At 45.3% G+C, this 15,759-nt stretch overlaps 1 protein-coding gene across 3 annotated transcripts in view; it reads right to left on the bottom strand.

Moving 5' to 3' along the window:
* PPFIA2 (PPFI scaffold protein A2) overlaps positions 1-15,759 on the bottom strand; it is a 1,995,062-nt gene that overhangs the window by 739,255 nt on the left and 1,240,048 nt on the right. For all 3 annotated transcript variants that reach the window (XM_085652973.1, XM_085652974.1, XM_085652975.1), the window contains 2 exons: positions 13,031-13,177; positions 3,872-4,006 (listed from right to left, as the gene is read on the bottom strand). In XM_085652973.1, the coding sequence (XP_085509099.1) occupies positions 3,872-4,006; positions 13,031-13,177 (282 nt within the window). The remainder of the gene's footprint in view (positions 1-3,871; positions 4,007-13,030; positions 13,178-15,759) is intronic.

Below are 15,759 nucleotides of genomic sequence, written 5' to 3'. Positions count from 1 at the left end.
TTGTGCCTTTGAAGCGGGTGCCCATCCCGCGTTTCCTGCGTATTTTATTAGCGGGTGCCCACCCCGCATTTTCTGCCTTTGAGCGGGTGCTCACCCCGCAGTGGTCTTTACTCCAAACGGGAGCCTACCACGTATTGCCGCCGAAACCTCCAGGAAATCACCGCCGCTGCCCGGGAGTACCAAAAGTGGAAGACAGGCGCCCGCGCCTGATTGTGGGTGGGGCACAAAGACAAAGCTGTGGCCGGTGGACGAGCGGGGCTCTCATGCGTTGGAGAGAGCCCCACGTGTAGCAGAGTTGTGGCGGCTGCAGCGGCAAGAGCCCGCTCCCGCGAGAAGCTGTCCAGAGAAGTCCTGGCAGAGCAGGGGACTGTTGAGGCACATACCAGTGCCTGTCCCCTGCTGGAAGGAGTCTGTTGACCAGGGGTGGCAGCACGAGAAGAGTCCCGGTGAGTGGGGGCTCTGGGGAGTATCGAGGGTGCTGGAAGTGGCACCAGAAATGCCTGTGTTTGGTTGGTGTCACAGCTGCCCCGTCTGACAGTGGGCAGCTGCAACGTTTGGGGAATTTTTTAATTCCAGGGTCCCGGAGTGTGGATCCAACTTGGTCAGTGCATCTTGGGCTCAGCCCAGCTGCGCCGCAGAGGTGGGCAGCTGCAACGAGGGGGTAACTCCACGTGAGAGTCCCAGAGTGGGGTTCACATTGGACACAGCTGCGCCGCAATTGCGGGCAGCTGCAATGTTGTGCAATTTCTATGGTTAGAATCAAGGAGTGGGGCTCCAATCTGAACCTTGTTGGTAATGCTATATGCATGGTGCACTTACGCTGATGATTTGGTACAGAATATGCCTCTCTCAGTAATACCATGATGTCTGCATAATGTGTTTATGCCTAATGCTTTTCCCTAATGGTTGCATTGCTGATTTTATGCCCAATGTGACTTATTCTGATATGATGCATAATGGGTTTCTATGCCTAAGGTGATGCCTAATATCATGTTATGGTGATCTAGGCGTATGTCTGATCTAATGTGTTTCATGCCTAATGCTAATGTGATGTTGCTAAGTTCACTATTTTAACAGTAGCTACTGCCCGTAATACTTGTATTACTGGCTGTTACACATGTATTGCTGGTGGTTTTGCATTTACTGTTTATGCTTGTAATGGTTCTGGCAGCGACCCGATTGGTGCTGCCATGTACACAGTCCCCTATAAATAATGACCTGGTGCCTGTAGGCACAGTGTATATATCTGTGATTGTGATTCTGATGTGTTTTAGATAATACAAAGGCTATTTTTACATAACCTTGTGTGGAGTCTCTTTTGTAGTGCGCCTAGTGTGTTGCCGCTGTGTGTGTGTGTTGTGCAAACGCTTTACACATTGCCTCTGGGATAAGCCTAACTGCCCGTGCCAAGCTACCAAGGGGATGAGCAGGGGTTATCTTCAATGTGTAACTCCCTCGCCCTGACTTGAAATGGGGGTTTCTGCCTGGCTTTGACGCATGCCCTAGCAATCCCCGTTTCTAACAAGGGCCGTGATCATTTTGGTGAAGGTATCTCCTAATTAAATTTCTTAAGAGCTTCACAGAGAAAATTCCAAGAGACCCTATGGAATGCTTTTTCAGCATCTAGGGTAACCACTACCAATTCAGAGGGAGCCAATTTAGCTTTTTCAATAATATGGCAGAGGAGCCATATGTATTGGGTATGTTTCGATCAAAAGGAGTGCTTCATCTTTAACTAATAAGCAACAGAGCATGGACATACATTGAGTATGTTCACATGGAACCTGAACCCATTCATTTTTATGCTTTTTACAAATCTCAAAGATATAAAAAAATGTTAGCTCTTTTGAAAATCATACAGAGACTTTAGCTCCATGAATTAGCCCCTGCGTGCAGTGTGTAGACATCCAGCTAGAGCATTTAGAGAATACTCTATTCCCCCAGGGTTTCAATAACCTATGAAAAGTTTAAGGAAATCAGTGCATACAAAACATGTCATGCCAGTTTTAAATCATACATGTTTAGATTCTGAGGCTAGTGAACCGAAAAGCTGTTCCCCAAAGAGAGGACGGGAATGGAAAAGGACCTTCCTCCCTTTGACTGACAACGAAAGGTCAAGCTTAAGATTCAAATACAGCATGAACACAAACAGTTGTTCTTTAAAGAATAATTTACTGGAGCCATAAATTGCGTAGAGTTTCATAAGTACCAAGAGAGCTACTTAAAAAGCTCTCTCTCTCTTTAGAAGGACGTCCCAGTAACATAGAGGAAGACATGGATGTACATTAGCGCTCTCATCAGCTATCAGGACTTACCTAGGCATTGGTGAACATGACAGACATCTTGTTGAGGTAAAACGTGCTTGGGCTCATGTATGTCAATTGGGGTGTGCTGTCAGCCATGACAGATTAGGATTTAAGTGCCAAAATGCTCGAATTCACAGTGGTGCTCACCCAATCTAAGACGTCAGAGCATCACATAAGTTGTTTCAGAAACCTTCCTAGGTACCGCTTTGGTCTGGTAAGGTTCACACAGCGTAAGGGCACCTTCTTCCATTATCCCCTAGCTTACTCGCGTTCATTCATTTGATTTTGCAGTTATGGTGCTTTCTGAGGCCACCATGGGTGTCACTGCAGATTTTGCTTGTTATTTTTTGCCTGTTTCTTTCTTTCCATGGTGCCCCAGGAAGCTTTCCAGTTGTAGCCTGCTGCCTGAATTTCTCCTTTTCATCCTCCCAAGTATTCTCATGCTTGTGGTCTGATGACTGATCGCATGTATTGTTATTCCAATTTACCCTATATTTAATGTGCATGTTGTAGGTGTCAGGTATCTTCTTCAGTGCTCAGCAGACTATCTATGGGCTCATGTGTTTCTCCATCTTGCACCAACTAAGGCAAGCACGGAAATGAGCCTTCACAGCCTTCGGTTGATTAATATAAGTCATCACTGAGCTGCAGCAGGCCTAAAAGATCCGCTGCACCTTTGATAGCCACTGCTCTGTGCTGTAGCCAGGAAACCAATCTATGGAAAATCCTCATAATCTACCCGAACGTCTCCAAAGGCTGCAGTAGCAGCAATCTGGCTTGCTCAGTGAGGATGGGGCAATTTTGTGAAGAATCCAAATGTTTTCCCATAATGATGATAGAGGTGATGAGAACCCAATACAAACCAACTTTTCAGATGAGGACGAAGAAGAAGTAGGTGTTACTATATGCAGACAGGAAGCACAATGGCTAATGGCAAAAACAAAACTGTAGAATCCAAGCCTTTCACTGTGCACATCCTAAAAACATGGACTGAGCAGGATGGTAGAACTCTCAAATGTTTATGAAAAACAGACATAGATAGCGATGAACAGGATACATTCTTGTTTTAATACACATAAAACTCACTCACCAATTAAGTATAATATGAATGAGATATTCCATATTCCTATATTGTCTATAGGTGGATGGATTTCATTAAAGCACAGAGAGCTCACAGGTCTTTTTGATGTACTGCTTGCTGGAACTTTTTTTAGGTACTTCGTGTGTTCTATTTTGTTCTCTACTCATGTTTTTACCTCTTACCAGTACCTTCCTTTGTACAGCGCTCTGAAACCCGTTTTGCGTCATGTTCGCGCTTTATAAAACATTTCAAATAAGATAAATAAAACTATTTTCTGTGTCAATAAATTATACATCATTTATTGCAATGACACTTGTTCTCAGTTCATAAAACAATTGTGGCAATAATGTACATTCTACTGACCATTAAAGTAAGCACATCAATTGAAAAGCATCATTGATGATGAGAAAAGGCTTTGCCCACAGTATATGTTGAAATGAGGCATGTATTGACGTATGGTTTTCTTTGTGTGTTAAATCAGTACCTTTGTGAGTGCTGCAATTCTCTGAGCCAGTTCTGCTTCAACTTCAGGCAAGGTCTCGGCCTTTCGCATTGTCTGCTGCAGCTTCTGCTCAGCTACCTCCAGGCGCTCCTGCAGCTGCCTGTTCTTCTCTTCCATCTAGACATGCAGAGCGGAGGAAAGAGCAACACGTCACACATGTAAGACACCCAGCATGCCCGAGACCTCACAGAGGTTTCTGTCCACTTGCTTTTTCCTCATTCACTTTCATAATTATACTCAATAGGGCAGTGCTTAATTTGTAAAATAAGTGCTGGTGCCCAAAATGTTTCTCAGAGGCCTGCAGCTAAAGCTGCTGAAGATGGATTTGCCGAATATCTAGTGTGTCTAGTCTTTATTCTACCTCATGCCTCTTTACATCCATCAATATACACTCCCTGCCCCTCTATCTTATTCTATTCTTATATTCTTTTTCATCCCTGCTATCTCACTGATTTCTGTCACTCTTATTATGAAAAATAGGTTCCTGTTCATAAAGAAGAGTACGATGGACCCCACCTGAAACGGTTAACTTTGTTGTTTTCAAAAATAAATGCATTGTACTATTGGAAAATCGAACTATAGCTAATATAGCAATTTTTGGTATCATACTTCATTTTGTGTTTGCCCTTCGCTACCAATGTTCTGTATCAACTATCAAGTGGGCAAACTCCTAGTTTCATGTCTCAGTAAAATAACGTTTAGATGTAATTTAACAGGCAAGAGGATGACTAAAATGTTGTTTCTGCATAATTATTCATGTTCAAAGCTTCACCTAACTTTCTTAGCAGAATCACACAAAAAGTAGCAATATTTGTTCTAGTACAGGTGGCGTCGGAGGCTTTCAAAATATATTTTATTGCAACTGTTTAACTCTATTTAATTCTGATTGGTGTATTCTGTGGGGACTGAGTACAACTGTATTGAATGTATGAAATCCCCTGTTCAGAACCCAATAAAAGTACTCTCTTTTTGATGGGTCATGGATCCCTTTCTTACTGACCCTAAGAGGCAAATTAACGCAGAGTTGCTCTGCGATTATATACTCTGTATTTTGCTGACCTGAATGTTTCTTTGATAAATTCTGTACTCTAACTGAGCTTTGCACTCTGATTTATTAATAAATTGATTTTGACTACATTACTTGATTTCTGTAGGACTTACAATCGGAAAATACACCTGTAAGGTTTAAATCGTCCCTGTCTTTCATTCTTGTAGGATACAATGGGTTCTACTTGTCTGAATTGAAATTTTCATTTAAAGTGCTTTACAAAGAAACAAGTCCATCAATTCCCCCGGATGTCTACTTTTCAGAAATGTCTGCGTTTGGCAGGTTTCCCAAGACGGCCGCCTAGCCCGGGACCAAAAATGCAGGTGAACCCCTTGCAAAACCAGGTCGTTTTGTGATACATAATTTTGATGTCTCCACAATACATATTGGGCCCTTCACTGTTGTGGGCACTGGGCCCACCCACACAAGTGATGCACTATTTTTATCGGGAGACCTGGGGGAATGCTGAGTTGTAGGATATTTGTGTCAGCCCACTGATCCCACACCTTTCCCACACAGAAATGTGAGGGAAATCTGATTTTTTAACCTACTTTTGAGGTTTGCGGGGGATTCTGGGTAAGAAAGCATTGGGGGATCCCTGCAAGCTACACCTTCCTGGACTCCCCCGGGTGTCTAGTTTACAGAAATGTCTAGGTTTTGTAGGTTTTCTTAGATGGCCGCCTAGCCAAAGACCAAAATTGCAGGTCCCCCCGCTTACACAACCAGGTCATTTTGTGATTGATAATTCTGATGTCTACACAACATGCTTTGGGCCCTTCCCTGTTGTAGGTACTTGGCCAACCCACATAAGGGAAGTACCACTTTTATCTGGATACCTGGTGGAACGTTAGGTGGTAGGAAATTTGTATCGCTCCATTGATCCCACAGCTTCTTTAGCTAAATCTTAGGTTTGCAGGCGATTCTGGGTAGGAAAACGTTGAGGGATCCATGCAAACCATACCTCCCTGGACTCGCCCCGGTGTCTAGTTTTCAGAAATGTATGAGTTTGGTAGGTTTCCCTTGATGGCCGCTGAGTCCGGGACCAAAAACGCAGGGGACCCCCTTCCAAAAACACGTTTTGTCATAGATGGGGGCACCTGCGTTTTTTGTCTTGGGCTCAGTGGCTATCTAGAGCAACCTACCAAACCCAGAAATGTCTGAAAACTAGACACCCAGGGGAGTCCAGGGATGCATGGCTTGTGTGGATTCCCCAACATTTTCTTACCCAGAAGCTAAAAAGTCACATTTTCCTCACATTTCTGTGTGGAAAGAATGTGAGATCACCGCGCCGTCACAAAATTTCCCACCACCGAGCATTCCCCTCAGTCTCCCGATAAAAATGATACCTCACTTGTGTGGGTGCCCAAAGCAGTATCTGCCTAAAAACATATGAAAAAAGAACTGCCTTTCTAGACACACTTTGTTTGTCCTTCACTTTTAAATTTTATTCGTTTTTAAGTTCTCAGCTTTGAGCACCCACACAAGTGTGGTATAATTTTTTTAGGAGACTGAGGGAAACGCTGGGTGGTGGGAAATTTGTGCCAGTGCAGTGATCTGACAAACCTTTCACACAAATGTGAGTAAAGTGTGAATTGTTAAACTAAATTTGAGTTGTTCAGGGGATTCTGGGTAATAAAATGCAAGATGATCTATGCAAGCCACACTGCCAGCCAAGCGCCATCCATGCACAACGCAAGCCAAGCGCCATCCACGCACACCGCAAGCCAAGCACCATCCAAGCACTTCGCCAGCCAAGCAACAGTGCATGCACAACCCCAGTCCATGCACACTGCCAGACGTGTGCCATCCATGCAGACCACTAGCCAAGTGAAAGCCCATCCACAGTGCCAGCTAGTTCATGCACATTGCCTGCTAAGCACAAGTGCACACACACCGCCAGCAAAATGCAGGTTCACACACAGCCGGCCAAATGCCAGTAAACACAGACGATCAGCCGAACTCCAGTTCACACACACACACACAGAAAGTTTCACTAGTGTCTAGTGGTTTTCTGCCCCCCTTGGGAGCAGATGTATCTAAAAATATTGCTGATCTGCCCCAAGGACGGGGCAGAAGCAGCCAAAATGTGTGCACAAAAAAAGGTGAGCAATCCTTGCCTAAGGGGCACTCCCTGACGTGCCCGTAAACTTATTATGGTGCCTAGTGGGCTTTCTGCCCCCTGGGGGGCAGAAAGACTGTGGCTACTTTTTTTTTTTTTTAGAGAGGGGGCTTTGACATCGCCCATTATGGGAAGACCCCCCTCTTTTATTAAAAAAAAAAAATCCTGGTGTCTAGTGGGCTTTCTGCCCCCCCCGGGGGCAGTTGGGGGTAATAACCCCCATCTGCCTTCCAGAGTGGGCAGAAAGACTGTCCCTTTTTTGTTTGGGATGTGGGGGCATTGGCAAGCCCATTTTGGGGCACCCCCCACCCTTACCTATTCAAAACAAATACTCCCTGGTGCCTGGAGGGCTTCGCTGCCTCCAGTGGGGCAGATCGGAGGCTGGTACTCCCATCTGCCTCCAAAGGGGGGGGACAGAGTGACTTCGGCTTTTATAATTGTGGGTGGGGGCATGTTCTCGGCCATTGTGGATAGCCCCCCATTCCTCTTTTATAATAAAAAAAATCCTGGGTGTCTAGTTGGCTTTCTGCCTCCCCTAGTGGGCAGATTGGGGGTCATAACACCCATCAGACCCCAGGGGAACACAGAAAGACTGTTCATTTAATTTGGGGTGGGGGGTACTAGTTCACCCATTCTGGGCAGTCCCCACACCTCTTTTAGGAAGAAAAAAATCCCTGGTGTCTAGTTGGCTTTCTGTCCCCCTCGGAGACATATTGGGGGTAATAACCTTCATCTGACACCCGGGAGGGCAGAAATACTGTTACTCTTGTGTTGGGGAGAGGGCATTAGCATGCCCATTGTGGGCAGCCTCCACCCCTCTTTTGTAAAATGTAGATATAGTCCATGTAAGAAATTGGCTTATTTGTTGGGGGAGCTGGAAGACTCTCTCAGGCAACAACCACAGTCCTCGTCAGGGTGAAAGTTACCTTCTTAAAGTCAAACATAAAGAGTTCTGTTCACGGTGGATGAGGCCTCAAGGAACAGAGATCGTCGCAGATGGTCATCATTGTAACGTTACGATCTGGTCAGGTGTCACAGGCGGTTGCTGTTAGAGTGTTGCATTGGCAGCCACCACGGGCTACCTTTGCTTTAGTAGGAATTGGAGATCTTCTGTTTCTGGTCATCTCTCTAGCATGAAGAGTCAGGTTCACCAGAGCTTCATATTGGTGGTAGTCACAGGTGGTAGAGTCTCGACGCAAACAGGCCAGTTCGTGGTTACAAACAGCCCAAAACATCCGGATTTCTCCTTTTCTTGAAGAGGAGTGTACTCTAATGACAGCCAAGAGTCCTGGACCCAGGTCGGCACTTCTTGGGGATGAAGGATTTACCGCAGAGGACAGCAGGGCTCAGGCCAATCCAGTTGCAGGTCCAGGCAGGTCTAGTTCAGCAGGTCACCAGGGCAGTTGCAGGGAGCCCTCGGAAGCTTGTTGTGTCCCTGTAGCTCGGAACAGGAGCTCACCCAACTGACCCATGCAGTCAGTCAGGTAGTCTGGGATGAAGGTAGCTGGCTCAGTCTTCCTTCTCAGACACTAGAGCAGGCCTCAAGCAGCAGGTACCAGTCCTGGGGGAACAAGGCAGGCCTCAACCAGCAGGGTTGTTTTGGGGAAAACAAGGTAGGTCTCACACAGCAGGGTAGTCTTCTCTGGAACAAGGCAGTCCTTCCTTTTTTAAGGTCCACAGATCCAGGAGTGTATTGATGAGTGACTGAGGGTCTGCTATTTATATCTGGTGTCAGACTTTGAAGTGGGGGGACATTCTGGCTATCCTGCCACCCCCACATCTGATCCTGTAAAGTTCTTCCCTTTTCTGTCAAGGCGTGAAGATGTCTGGGGTGACAAAAGACTAGTTCTAGGTACCTTTGTGTGTGCTGGAGAAGAGCCCTTTGAAATGAAAGTGGTACAGAGAATACTGCTGCCCTAACCATCCTGGCAGGATGGCCCATACTTATAACAGCTAGTCCTCCTCTGCCTCACTGTCTGGGAATAATACACAAAGCCTAACCGCTAAGCTATTTACAGTCATGTGACTGAGGACACTGGCTGGTGTACAAAAATGGTTAGGGAAGGAAAATGGCAACTTTCTGACAGCAGCATTTTCAGAATTGTGACTAAAATCTGATGTCAGCATTTAAGAGGATTTTAAATTACAGTTTATATCAGTGTAAACACCAACTTCCCATCTGCTTCCAATCAAAGGTTATCACTTATTAAATGTAATAAGGTAACCCAGTGTTAGTCAGTGGGAGAGATAGGCCTTACAGTAGTGAAAAATGACTACCAGGACATGTAAAACTTTAACCCACATGACATACTTTTTAAATGCAGTGCACCCTGTCCTATGAGCCTTTTTTTAGGACCTATCTTAGGGGTGACCTATATGTATTAAAAAGGAAGGTTTAAGCTAGGGGTAGGCAATAAACTCCACTGTTGGAGTTCGGGAAGTTTAGCCCACATTACAAGCGTAATGCGGCGTTCCAGAAAATATCTCTGCCAACTGCTATGTGGCAGAGTTTTTTCTCGCATGCAGTTCACCAATGATAAGTTGGCGAGTGAAAAGTAGCGCAATTTTCAGGCACTAGATTGGCATCCGTTGAGATTTTCTCAACACAGGCGGTTGGGGCAAGTCACGACTGTTCACGTTGAGGAAGCTGCCACTTGAATAGAAAATCTACTCAAGCTGCAGAAAGAAGCAGCGCTCTCCAGCATGCTACGGGGGGCCCTTTGCACTGATTTTACACAGTGGAACAAGCTCCCGGTGCCAAAAATCAGCATGCTATGTTAAATTCCGCCCTCTCGCGACACGCTGCGGGATCTCGAGGAATCTTTATGTAACTCTGCAGAGTGAAACTCTGCCCATCCCTAGTTTAAGCATGGAAAAAAGGTGTATTTTGCAAGGTCGAAATTGCCATTTAAAACTGCACTACAGTCTACATTTCGTTGCTAACAATGATCCTACAGATAAGTACTTGTCGATTTAGGAAGCCTTCATTTTGCATATCCGTGGAGTATGCCTCTCCACAGAGAAGAGTGCAGCCAAATTATCTGAAAAGAAGCTCAGCAATCGTGTGCTAGTGTACACTCTCAACTGGTTGTGACCACATTAAGACTCACTGAAGGCCAGGTTAAATTGTTGACCCCGACGGAACAATATGTTTTACCCGCCGTCCTTCTGATGAAACACCACTCTGAGAAACGTAAAAACAGATTGTACCTAGAAGGGACAAAGCTGTCAAAGTTTCAGCTTAAATGACAATAAGGAGAAGGAGACTACTTTGTGAATAAGACCAAACTCCTGAAAATTTAGAGAGGATTAGAAACCCAGAAGTTATGAATGAGAAATTCCAGGATCTAAGAAATTGGGTTACTGGTTGAGGGGGGTGAAACCCTACTCAAGTAGGAACCACAATCCTGGTCAGGGTGAAGTTACCAGCAAACCCTAAATTAACCTGTGCTCAACCTTCGGGTGGCTTGGTCCACAACAGTCAGGATTAGCTCAAAGGAATCTCACAGCAGTTTAGACAAATAGAGTAATTTTATTGAGAAAAAACAAGCTCAGAACAACAAAAATCCAATCAGTAGAACCGAAAATATGAAGCTATAAAGATTTCAGTGAAAATAGCACAAAAAACCAGAAAAGCGCCAACTGTGGCTCTCTGGTTGCAGCACAAGTCACAAGTTTAGGCTAACTAGGAGCATGGGGCAGCTACAGGGATCATGTTAGGTTCGCTGAATAAGAGTACCTTAAATCCTGGTTGTAAAAAAGTGCAAGGTCTCGCGCTGATGATCCATCACACAGCTGAGGTGATACGTTATTTCTGAGGGCCTGCAAAGCTATGATGCAAGTCCAGCATCGTCGTTGGGAATCCCGTCGACAGGGGCTTGTGATGCAAAGTCTGGTATTGAGGATGCACTGCGCAGTCGAGGCGATGCATCAGTTCTGAGGAGTTGTGAGGCTGTGATATGAGAACCTATGTTGCCGTCAAGGCTGCTGTCGATAGAAGTTGTGGCAATACTAGGACCTATGTCGGGAAAGCTTCACACCGGGGGCGGTTCCAATGCAGGATACCAGGTCGATGCAAAGTCCTTGAGCAGAGAGATCCCTCTCAGCAGAGGTGACGTGTTGCTTCTGCTCCAGATTGTGCCATGTAGCAGAGGAGATGCATCGGTTCTGCTGGGTACACAGATGGGCTGACAAGGTACATTTAGGCTAAGGGTCCAGTACTGGGGTGTCACCACTTGTCAGGGTAGGACTCCCAGATGGCAGAGTCCAGGTGCTGGGGTCAAGGTTCTTGGAGCCTTCTGTTTCTGAGGCTGTAGTCAGGAGGCCAGCCAACTGGCTCTTGGAGTCACTTCTTGGTTCCTGGGTTCAACAGATGCAGGTCCAGTCAACTTAATGTCTTGCAGTTCGATGGTAAATTGAATATCTTTATCATAAATTAATTAATTTACTCAACAAAAAGGACCCAACTTAGAAAATTTGCATATGCAATTCCAACGCCCATTTTGATTTACAGCTACAAATGGTAAAGTTAGAGCTGCTAGCCTTTATCCCCTGTTCTCCCCAAGTTAAAACAGTTTCCTTCCTTTTTCACCAAGGTGTTGCAGGATTCAGCAATCGGCTTCATACAGTTTGCAGGTAATACATAGATATAATTCAAACAGCTGTTTTCTGTACTATCCCAGAAGAGAAGCCTCAGGCCCATATAGCCTCCGATCCTCAAGGGATGGGCTTCAGAGTGCTCAAAAAGGTAGGTCACCCTGGAAATCTGGGTTTGTTCTGGACTTCCTCAAATTGAATGGCCCAGGTCCCAGAGTACAGGGGACGGCATCCTCCTGGTCAAAATGTCTGGTATGTTCCAGGAGAGACCTCTCTTGACAAAACTAACAGGGCCAATTGGTTCGGGCACTACCATGGCTGGCATGCACGCGCCACACTCGCCACACACCTCCCTCTCTACAGCACTAAGTTGTCTTCTGTAGGTCCAGGAAGCAACAGAAGCTCTGACTGAGCGGAACACTCAGGAGGCCTAGGAGGAGAGTTCATGAGATCCTCTGCCAGACCAGGATTTTTATATTGACACACATTTAATATGGTACATTTAATACTTAAAGGGGCATTACAAGTAAAACTCCTCCCCTCATTTGGAACACCAAAGTACACACAGATTGGAAGGCGCTGTCATCAGCATCGCAGTGCTGGCAGTGATGGGGCACGCAGTGCAGACGCGCATTTAAAAGGCAAAAGGAACTACGTTTTCCAGGAGACAGCCCTCACTGCATTTGAGTTCCACAACTCATAAAATGAGCCAGGGACGGTAATACTAATGCATTTATCCAGCCATAGTGCTGCTGGCTCACGCAGCATAGGGCAGAGATAGATATGGCAGCATATGGAATTATAGCATCTTGCAGGGTTTCCCCTTTCTTGCAGCCGTGTCATTACACTTTAATGAAATGGCCTTATTAGGTGAGAGGGAAACTCTCAATGAGGCCACAGGAATGCTATACCAGCACTCTCTGTGGAAGAGCACCACTGCTGCCCAATCAGATGCAGCATTCAGGGGAACCAACATGTGGGCGGAGCCACAGCCACTCTCAGGAGCGATTCCTAAAGCTTTTTCTAGTGTTCACCTAAGATTTAAAATAGCCTAGTTGACAATTAGAAATACAAATGGGAAATCCTGCCTCATTACTTGCTCGCAGTATGAGAAATGTGTCAGTCGTATGTAAAATAATGGTCTGATAGGAGTGGTGCATCAATACTATTAAAATAAGTTTATAATATTCCCTTCATAATTTTACATTTCTATCAAAATAGTTTAAAGCCAACCTGCAAAGGGACACCTATCCCTCGAGCTACTTTTCATTGCTAACAAGAGTGCCTCTTTTACCGGCTCCTTACTGCTTTCTATCTGTAGCATCCATCCGAATCGGTGATGCCTACTGCAAAAATACCAGAGCTGCGGATACTGAACCTGTCGCAAGATGGCCTCCTTGTTCGCCAGCTCGTTTTCCAGCTTGTCGTTCATGTCGTGGATGGAGGTGGATTCCCTCTGTGCACTGAGGTAGCGTTTCTCGAGGGTTGTGATTCTTTCTTCCATGTCGTCCTTCTGTGCCATTGCCTGAAAGATAAAGTATGTTTTTAAAAAATTGGACGTGTGAGGAGTCAGTGTGACTTTCATGCGAGCAACAGATGAGACTAGCACAGAATAGATAGATGCTGCTGCGGGGCTCAGCAGGGGAGCATTTACATAGTTGTAACTCATTGGCTTTCCTTTACGCATCGTGCAGAATGTTAGGCCTTCCACTGGTGTGCTCAAACTCTGATCTATAAAACAGCGGTCACGGAAATGACATATTTTGGGCCGATTCGCTGTTTCCCTTGAGATGCTGCGGGACAGCTTCCAGGCTTGCATGACTACTGCCTGCTGAAGGGCCCACGGGTCACAGCTCTCCTGCTGGAACAGACCAGGAGACTCGTCAACAGCTAGCGGTAGAAAATATGTATGCAACATTGTTTATTCATGTTCAACCTGTCTTTGGGCATCATTCAGTAAACATCATCAATTACAACCTTCCCTTACAACTGGTCAGAACAGGGCCTCACATTTAAAGATTTTACTTTTCAGTGGAATCATATTATTGTACGTAGATTGTGAAACACTGTTTGATACGGACAGCAGGTCGCATTACACACTCTATCTATGCCCGTGTTTCAGTGTTGGGAATTCTCTAGTGAGTCGTACAGTGGTACATTCCAAATGACTCCACACTCGAAAAATGATAACAGCACAATAGTTATGATAAAAGGACGGAGGATGTACAAGATAGTATTTCATTGATAGGGGATGAAGGCATATTGTAGTGCTGGGCAGGACCAGTTTTTGCAAACCTTTAGCCCAAACACTGTACAAATGGAAGGCAGCATGTGGCAATAATCGATTGCAGTGAAAAGTATCACAAGTTCACAACACATGGAGATATACAAGTTAATTATGCATACATATTCTGATCAGGGAGTGGCCAAATGTGTAATTTTGAGCGGGAGTTTAATAATATAGAACCCAAACTATTCAAATCAAATTCCAAAGAAAAAAGAACTCCCCTGCTCATTTGAAACATGCAAAAGTATCACTGATTTTGAAGGCAATCACAATCAATCACAACACATGCAAACTCTGACGGTCTATCATTAGTAAACTTTTAGGAGGGTTTTCCTAAAGGGACAGGTTTTGGATAAAATATGAGATTTTCAGGGATGAGATCTTCATGGGCTCACATGTTTTACAAAGGTTCTTGGACACGCTCTTTTGGCTGCTGGTTTTGGGTCATTCTTTAACATTTACATTTTATTTTCCTTTCTTTAATTCCAATTTGTGTTGTATGTTTGGGTCATATATTAAGTATTTTTGAAACCCTTCAAGTACTTTGTTGTCGGATTATGTGCTCTGAACGGAATTCTTTACTGAACTGGGTGCCAGTGCATTTTGTAAAGTATGTATGTAATGTGTTGTCTCAAAGGTGTATCAGTAACTGTTCTGCCTGCTGTATTTAGAAGGACTACAGGTGTTTGATTTTGTTAGGTACTGTCAAAGTTTAACTTGGCTGAGTCTATTTCTCTGATGATGGACGCACAATGTTTCTCTTCTTTATAATAAATTATCATTATTTTTTAATGGTCCTTTGCTGAGCACATGGTGGTGTATATACAACTATCAATTTTTATCTTCGAATCATAAATAATCCCTACAATTTTAATTTTTTTCTTTCGTAGATGTTTTGATACCAGGACAGAGAATGATTGCGCTCCCACCTCCGAACGTTTCTTGTGGAAAATACTGAATCGATATCTTCTGCACAAATCTTGTGGGTGGCTGTAGGAGGCTGTACAGGTCTGCAAACGTGAGCTCCTAATGCGAAATGCTGCACTTGCTAAGAAATGTGCTAATGAAACCAGGACACGCCTAGAACATGAAATCCTCTTGTGCAGTGAAGTGTATTCGAGAGCCCAAAGGGAGTTTGGGGGGGTAGTCGACCGTAGGGAAGTCTCCCCCTTGGCGGTTTGGGAGGGGTGGGGCAGTCCCCGTTTTCTCCAGTTTGTATGCTATTGGGCTACATATTTGTAGCCCAATTGTAGCCCAAACCTTTAAGGCTATCGTGAGTGCGCTCCCAGCCACCATTTTAGATTTGATGACCTGATGGTTGGGAGTGCATCGTAACCGGAAAGATATTTCTGTTGGTTTGTGAGCTAGGGATTATTGGTAGTGTTAGTGTAAAGGGAGAAACATTTTGTCTCACCATAGGCCATGGAGGATTACAGGGTCCTGGAGGCACTGAGGCTCCTGAGTGAGGCCAGGAACCTCGACTTGGTCATTCCAGCAGCCGCAGGGCAGGTGCGACGGGTGCGGCAGGCGACGGCAGGAGTTGCCACTGCGGTTGCAGCATGCTCCACACCGAAGATGCAAAAGACATGTACGGTGAGTGAACGGGGCCGCTCATATGCAAGGAGAGCAGCCCCGGGGTCGTCTGGGCAGCGTGGGGCAGGGGTGCACAAGGAAATCCCGGAGCAGGGGGTGTGGGCAGGCCAACCCGAAGCGCGATGGAGGCGATGCTCCGAGCAGCCGGAGGTCTACAAAACAAGTCAACGGAGCTTGTAGAATGCAAGCCGGATACCGGGGCTGTTAAAAAGTAGCATGCCGCTTCT

The sequence above is a fragment of the Triturus cristatus genome, chromosome 4_1 (assembly GCF_964204655.1).
Source record: "Triturus cristatus chromosome 4_1, aTriCri1.1, whole genome shotgun sequence".
Taxonomy (NCBI): domain Eukaryota; kingdom Metazoa; phylum Chordata; class Amphibia; order Caudata; family Salamandridae; genus Triturus; species Triturus cristatus.
Note: the sequence above shows the minus strand (reverse complement) of the source record. Positions and strands in the feature narration are given on the sequence as shown.